At 56.5% G+C, this 7,602-nt stretch overlaps 1 protein-coding gene across 1 annotated transcript in view; it reads left to right on the forward strand.

Annotated features, from left to right (window-relative positions):
• The window catches only part of COL27A1 (collagen type XXVII alpha 1 chain), a 54,356-nt gene that overhangs the window by 43,318 nt on the left and 3,436 nt on the right, over positions 1-7,602 (forward strand). Inside the window, exons 39-55 of the mRNA XM_057381931.1 lie at positions 347-400; positions 632-739; positions 1,042-1,095; positions 1,274-1,327; positions 1,946-1,999; positions 2,427-2,480; positions 3,173-3,280; positions 3,402-3,455; positions 3,579-3,632; positions 4,461-4,514; positions 4,676-4,729; positions 4,944-4,997; positions 5,665-5,718; positions 6,930-6,983; positions 7,062-7,115; positions 7,270-7,323; positions 7,436-7,453. Coding sequence (XP_057237914.1) covers positions 347-400; positions 632-739; positions 1,042-1,095; positions 1,274-1,327; positions 1,946-1,999; positions 2,427-2,480; positions 3,173-3,280; positions 3,402-3,455; positions 3,579-3,632; positions 4,461-4,514; positions 4,676-4,729; positions 4,944-4,997; positions 5,665-5,718; positions 6,930-6,983; positions 7,062-7,115; positions 7,270-7,323; positions 7,436-7,453 — 990 coding nt within the window. The remainder of the gene's footprint in view (positions 1-346; positions 401-631; positions 740-1,041; positions 1,096-1,273; positions 1,328-1,945; positions 2,000-2,426; positions 2,481-3,172; positions 3,281-3,401; positions 3,456-3,578; positions 3,633-4,460; positions 4,515-4,675; positions 4,730-4,943; positions 4,998-5,664; positions 5,719-6,929; positions 6,984-7,061; positions 7,116-7,269; positions 7,324-7,435; positions 7,454-7,602) is intronic.

Below are 7,602 nucleotides of genomic sequence, written 5' to 3' on the forward strand. Positions count from 1 at the left end.
GGACACTGCCCCATGGGGATGGGAACGGGAATGGGGCTGGTTCTGGACACTGCCCCTGCCATGGCTGTGCCCCACACAGGCTGGGTGAACCCATGGAACCACGGGTTGATGTTTTGGGGTCTCCATGCTCAGCGTTTTGTCCACACTCACTTTAGGGCAGCGGGGTCACAGCTGGGGTGACCTCCCAGCACAGGAGGTCGGCCAGGCCAAGCCTTACCCAGCACCAAAACCCCAGCCAGGAGACGGTGGAAAAGCCCATGGAAGGCAGAGCTCGGCTTTTCACCCTCGCTGGGATGGGGCTGGGGAGCGGCTGCCCATGTCTGACGTGGGCATTTCCTCTGGGCAGGGTGACACCGGTGACACTGGAGCCCCAGGCGAGCCAGGACAGCGGGGACGGAAGGTGAGGGGTGCCCCTAACCCTGTCCCTTCTTCCAGCACCTCGGGGACACCCCCAGCCTGCTCAGCCTCTGCTGCTCCATGTGGGGACAGAGCAGGGCAGGAGTGTCCCCATGGCACCCCCTGAGCACCCCAGGGTGAGCAGAGGGTGACACTGCTCACCTCGGTGCTGAAGGTCGTTTGTTGCTGCTCCTTCTCCTCCTTTGTGGTGACAATTGTCTCTGTCCCTGAGCAGGGCAATGCTGGCCCCAGGGGCCTTCCTGGGGCACCCGGGCCGGGAGCTGCCACAGGGGAAATCGGAGGGAAAGGCCAGAAGGGAGAGAAGGGCCGAGAAGGTTTGATGGCAAGTACAGAGGGGCTGGGCTGACTCACCCTACAGGTGCTCAATGTCCCCAGAGGTTGGGTGCTGGGTGCCAAGGACAGGGCTCACCCCCAGTGGGAAACCCTGGGCTCCAGGAGCTGCAGGAAATTCCAAAAACTGCCCAATTTCCATAATTAGGGAGGTTTTTGTTTCATAGGCATGACAACAAAGTGGGGTCTTGTTGGTATAAAAGGTTTGGGTTTGGGGGGCACTTTGGGGTAGCGCTGCTTCTGGCCAAATTCCAGCCCCTGCCGGGCTGGGAACACGTCCTGTCTGTGTCCCAGGGCCAGGGTGGTGTCACCGGAGCTGCAGGACCTGCTGGAGCCAGAGGATGGTTTGTAAGTCAGATCGTGTCCCCTCTCCCCTTTCAACCAGGCATGGACCTGATGGGGGGACATTTGTGTCACTGGGAACACTGGGAAGGACCCTCTTAGTGTCCAGACCCGGCAGGGGACATTTGTGTCACTGGGAGCACTGGGCAGGGCAGGGTCACCYSTTGGTCTCCTGTGCTTTCAGGGTGGGACAGGACTCCGAGGTGCTCCTGGGCTCGAGGGTCCYGAGGGACAGAAGGTAGGGTGACATTATGGATTTAAYCCTTCACCTCAGGGTGCAGCACCCTTTTCTGGCCTCTTCCGAAACCTTCCTGGGGGGTATGAGGTGAGGTTGGCTGCAGGGAGGTCACAGAGAGGTTGGGGACAGTGGGGACCTGCCATGGGACACCCCTTGCTGTGTTGCCTGAGATCCAAATCATCAAGGCAGAGAAGGATTTTCCCAGGTTTTTCTGGCTTTTCCCAGGTTTTTTCCAGGTTTCCCCACGTTTTCCCAGGTTTTTTCCCAGCTTTTCCCAGCTTTTCATGGGTTTTCCCAGGTTTTGCCATTTTTTTCCAAGTTTTGCCAGTTTTCCCAGGTTTTTCTGTGTTTTCCCAGGTTTTCCCAGGTTTTCCTGGATTTTTCCAGGTTTTCCCAAGTTTCCAAGTTTCCCCAGGTTTCCCCAGGTTTTCCCAGGTTTCCCCAGGTATCCCCAGGTTTTCCCGAGGTTTTTCCCAGGTTTTCCCAATTTTCCTGGGTTTTCCCAGTTTTTTCCAGATTTCCCCAGGTTTTTCCCAGTTTTTCATGGTTTTCCAGGTTTCCCCAGGTTTCCCCAGGTTTTCCTGGGTTTTTCCAGGAGCTCTTCCTTCTTTCCCCCAGGGAGATCCAGGGCCACGAGGCGTGGAYGGACCTGCTGGGGCTGCAGGATTCGAGGTGCTGATGGCTGGGAATTGCCAAAGGCTTCCCCAGTGTTCCCCATTTCCAGTAAAACCCAAGGGATTTTTATTTTTATTATTATTATTATTAAATTATTATTATTGTTATTATTTATTATTGGCCCTTCACTGGCCAGGTCAGAGGGCTCAGAAGTGAGGAGGGKTTTTTAACACCTCATATCTCCTGAGACCCTAAAACCCCAAACTCCCAGTACCCAAACCCCAAACTCCCCATACTCAAATCCCCAAATATCAGCCCCTTTCCAGCACCCATGGGTGCCTCACAGAAAACCTGTTCCTGGAATTGCATCCTGTCCCCTCCCACGTGGGAAGGAGGATGGGATGAGGGACAGGATGCTCCAAGTCCCCCCGGACGTGCAGGAAGGATGGTGAGGGACTTTTCCTAAACCACAATGTCCCCACAGGGACTGGCTGGAGATGATGGAGCCAAGGGAGATAGTGGCAAGCCTGGCCCGGTGGTGAGTACCAAAAACTCAACTGGGATAGATGTTTGAGGGCATTTTGGGATGGAGCAGCAGAGTTTGGGGCTGTGGGATAAACTCCAGGGGGATTTGGTGTGGAAAAAAATCCAGGGGAATTTGGTGTGGAAAAAAATCTAGGGGGATTTTGTATGGGATAAACTCCAGTGGGATTTGGTGTGGCATAAACTCCAGGGGGATTTGGTGTGGGATGAACTCCAGGGGGATTTGGTGTGGGATGAACTCCAGGGGGATTTGGTGTGGGATGAACTCCAGGGGGATGTGCAGTGGAATAAACTCCAGGGGGATTTGCAAAACTCAGAGCAGTTGAAGCCCCTCAAGGGGTGGCTGCTCGTACCCTGCTGAGGATGGTGTTGCCCAGTGTCCCATCATTGTGCCCAGTGTCTCCATCCCTCTTCCCACTGTCCCCATCCCTGTGTCCAGTGTCCCCATCTCTGTGCCCAGTGTCCCCATTCCTGTTTCCAGCATTCCATCCCTGTCCCCAGTGTCCCATCTCTGTCCCCAGTGTCCCATTCCTGTGCCTAGTGTCCCCATCATTATGCCCAGTGTCCCCATCTCTGTGCCCAGTGTCCCCATCCCTGTTTCCAGTATCCCATCCCTGTGCCCACTGTCCCCATCCCTGTCCCCAGTGTCCCATCCCTGTCCCCAGTGTCCCCATCTTTGCCCCACAGGGCTCTCAGGGCACTCGGGGCCTGGCAGGTGTCCCGGGGCTCCGGGGATACACCGGGCATGAGGGAGCCAGAGGAGTGACGGGCACCAAGGGCCAGCCAGGCCGGCAGGTAATGGCCAGGGCATGGGCAGGGGACAGGCAGGGGACAGCCCTGGCACAGCTCACCCCCAGCTGTGCCCTCCTGCCTTGCCCTGGTGCCAGCCTCCGGTTTTGTCCCCAAATGACCTCAGGGGACTCTCGGGCCACCGGGCGAAGCTGGAGCCACCGGGCTGGGTGGCACCGAGGTGAGCGGGTTCCTCTCTGCCCCATTCCCACCCCACAGGCTGTGCCCTCTGACAGCCTGCCTGGGATTTGGGTGAAAACCCCACATTTTCTGGATTTGGCTTGAATTTTGATTTCCTCCTTAGGGCCTGGTGGGTGCAAAAGGGGAACCAGGCAAGCCGGGAAAACCAGGACAAACGGTGAGGAGTGGGATGGAYTGGGTGGGTCTCCCTGAAAGACTCTGAGGGATCTCCTGGATGGGTAAAATCTCACATGGGCACCACCTCCTGCTCCTTTAACACCTCATATCTCCTGGGACCCTAAAACCCCAAACTCCCATGACCCTAAAACCCCAACTCCCAGACCCTTAAACCCCAAACTCCCTGTACCCAAGGGGATTTGGTGTGGGTTAAACTGCTGAACCCTGCCCAGCCTGCTCCAGAGAGGGGCAAAATCCCAAAGGGGAGATTTCAGCTTGGAGCATCCTCCCATGCATGGGGCGAGGCAGGAGAGGTGTCCCTGGCACAGTATCCTCACAGAGGGATTTCCTCCTCCTCTGGAATTTTAGGGGTCTCCTGGACAGGCTGGTCCTAAAGGATGGAAAGGTCACAAAGGAGAGAAGGTACCCCCAAAATCCTCCTCTGGGGATGGCACCTGAGGGGCACTGCCCAGTGGGTAAATCTGAGCTGGTCAATCCCATTTGGATCCATGGAGAGAAAACTGGGAATTACCCTGGGGTCCTGTTTGTCCCTGCCTGGCAAACACAGGGTGTCCTCAGGCTGCCTTGGCTGATTTTGGGATGAGGGGCTGGCACATGTTCCCAGGGCTGCAGATGGATGACGTCCCTGGAGGACTGGGGACAGCTGGCACATGTCCCCAGGGCTGCCCCGAGCTCCCTGGCAGGGCACAGGTGCCTCCCCAGCCCTCGGGGCCAGGGTCCCCCAGTCCTGGTGGGCTCTGTCCCCATCACCACGCTGGCAGCAGCTCCTCCTGCCCAGCCCCACATCCCCCATCTCTCCCTCCCGCAGGGGGACACGGGGCAGGACGGGGCACAGGGGCTCCCTGGAGAAGCTGGCAGGAGGGTGAGTGACCCTGCTGTCCCCTGAGGGTGGCAGGGAGTGCAGAGCTGCTCTGCAGGGGGTTCTGAGCTTTCGGGAAACCCCTGGAGGGGCCACCCTAGGGAGATGAGGGGTGCCTGGATGGGTTTGGGGTGCCCTGTGAGCCTTTCATCTGTGGTCCCCAGGGCAAGCGAGGCAAGAYGGGCCAGCAGCCCCCACGGGGACCCCGGGGACACAAGGTAGGTGGCTTTGTGGGGCCCCCTGGCACTTTGGGGGTGTTCCCACCTGCCTGAACCCCCAATTTAGGAAAGAACAAACCAAGATCCCATCCTGCTCTGTCCCCCAGACCCTCCCAGCCTGACAGGGGGGGTTCCCACTCCCCCAGCCCCCATGGGCTGCTCTCCCTGCCCAGGAGCATCACACCAGCCAGGCCTGGTCCTTTTTGCATTTCAGGGCTACCCGGGTGCCAAAGGACTTCCAGGACCCCAGGGCCCCCAGGGACCCTATGTGAGTATCACTTTGGGGGGTTTGGGGTGCTGGCTGCTCCCTGTTTGACCCCAATATGTGACCCAGAAAAGCAGGGACCCATTAAAAATGAGGGCAGTTTTTAAGTGGTTCTTCCATCTCCTTTTTTCTTCTCCCCCAAATTTGCCTCCCAGGAAGATGTGTACAGTCAGGCACAGCCCATCATTCCCAAAATGTGCCTCTGGAGGCAAAATCTTGCTTTTCCAGGGATGTGTCTGATGCCAGGCAGTGTTGAGCACTGGTACAGGACTGTGCCCACCTTCCCAGAGAGCTGCCAAGGCTGGAGGCACCAACTGCCAAAAACCCTCAAATGTTTCTTTAAATTACTAGAAAATGGCTTTTTTCTCTACTTAAAATAAAAAGAAAAAAACCAACCAACCAAACAAACAAAAAAAAAAACAACTTTGGTGACTTCACAAAAATAAAAAGCTGGGGTRATCTCAGCCAGCCAAGGTACCTCAAGTGCATTTTAATGGAGTGTTTTAAGGGATCCTCCCCCCATAAGCAGAAATCAAAGGAATGAGATGAGAAAGTGTCTCCAAGTTTCCAAAAGTGCCTGAAATCCTCAAAACCCTCGGCTATGGAAGGGTCCCTCCTTGCCAGGGAGTGACGGGAGCAGCTCAGCCACAATTCCATGTTCCTCTCTTAGGGCATTCCAGGTCTGAAGGGCATCAAAGGGGACCCTGGGCCAAAAGGACACAAGGTAGGGGTCATGTGCCAGGCACTGCAGGGACCCTGGGCACAGGGTGGCGTTTCATTTGCTGGGTTCCATCATTTATTCTCTTCGTTTTGAACTCTGATGGCTCCACCATCCTTCTCTGGGGGTTCTCCRCCATGTCCCCAGGGGCTGGGAGATGGAACATTTTGATTTTCTCCCAAATKCAGTTCTTTTCCAGCCCCCCCACCCTCCTGGAGCTGCAAGCAGCAGCAGGGAGCTTTTGAATCCCTGCTCCCAGCACTAAGGCTGATGGGCCATGAGTTGTGGGACCCTTGTGCTCTTCCTCATGGATCCGGCCTTGGTGGGAGAAGCTGAGCCAAGGCTTCTTCATATCCCATCCCTTATCCCATCCCTTATCCCATCCATTGTCCCATCCATTGTCCCATCCCATATCCCATCCCATATCCCATCCATTGTCCCATCCCATATCTCATCCTTTATCCCATCCCATATCCCATCCATTGTCCCATCACATATCCCATATCCCATCCCATGTCCCATCCCATATCCCATCCCTTATCTCACCCCACCTCCCACCCCACATCCCATCCCATATCCCATCCCTTATCCCACCCCATCTCCCACTCCATATCCCATCCCATCCCAGCTCCCATCCCATCTTCCACGCCATCCCTTATCCCACCCCCATAAATAACACACCCAGTCCAGAGATGGGGAACTGCTCAGAGCCTTCAGGAAAATGACCCCTGGGAATCCATAAACTTTAAATTTCTTGTGTGCTCCAGCTGGGAGGAGGTGAGGGCAGTCTGTGCTAAAATTTTTCCTTGGCTCCACCATTTTTCAGTGCCAGGAATCTCCTTTATCCTCTCCAAGTGTTTCCTGGTCACTTCCAAGGTTTTCCCACAAGGTTTTTCAGTCTGGGATGAAACCCTTTCAGTTTGGAGCTGATCACCCCTCCCTCTGCCTCTGTCCCTGGCAATGTCTATGGAATCAAAAGGATGGCTGGTTTGGGGTTTTTCCTCCTGAAATTATTGGGAAATGGGGATTTCCCATTTCCAGCCTCTTGCTGGAGGCCAGCAGATGTTKGGCCTTTGGGAATATCCCCAGGCAGGTGCGTCCTGGGCAGAAAACCTGATAGACATCATGGATRGGTGACCAGAGTCCCCACCCACACCGGTGTCCTGGGGGTTCTGCCCTCCCCTTTGCCACCAAAGCTCCCCCTGACTCTCTCCTAGGGCGAGAAGGGCAGCAAGGGAGACCTGGGCCAGCAAGGGGATGATGGCTTCAAGGTGGGTGACAGCTTCTGCTCTTTTCCTTCCTCCCCCTGGTCCTTGTGCCCCTGAGTGACACCCTGYCACACTTCCCAGGGCAAGCCAGGACCCCATGGTGTCCCTGGGAGGCTGGGACCCAAGGGAAAGCAGGTAAGGGCAGGGTGGAGAGGGATATCAGGGACTAAAATCRGCATTTGGGGTGAATTCCTTATTTTTCCCAATAAAATCCACCTGGGGTTGGAGAAGGAAGTGGGACTGGAGGATGTCCTGTGCAATGCCCTGACCTGCTCTGGTGTCCCTGCAGGGTGACACCGGCCCCCCTGGCCCACGGGGACACCCTGGGATCCCTGGGACACCAGTGAGTTCTGCCCMACCCTGCAGCTTTGGGGTTTGCTCCTGGCCCCACAGCAATGGGGCTTTGACCCCACACCCTTCCCTCACATCATCCTGCTCTTATYCTTCCCTTCCAGGGCCTGTCCGGACCGAAAGTGAGTAGAAAGGAGCACCTGGGCTGGGACCAGCCCTGCCATGGGACCCTCCCCTCCTTCCCCCTCCCTGGGGTGCAGGGGAGCCCTTGGGTGCCGCTCAGTGCAGCAGCATCTCCCACTCCCCTTCCCTTCCCTTCCCTTCCCTTCCC

This window comes from Malurus melanocephalus, unplaced genomic scaffold, assembly GCF_030028575.1.
Source record: "Malurus melanocephalus ecotype Western Australia unplaced genomic scaffold, MMel_1.1 scaffold_541, whole genome shotgun sequence".
NCBI lineage: Eukaryota > Metazoa > Chordata > Aves > Passeriformes > Maluridae > Malurus > Malurus melanocephalus.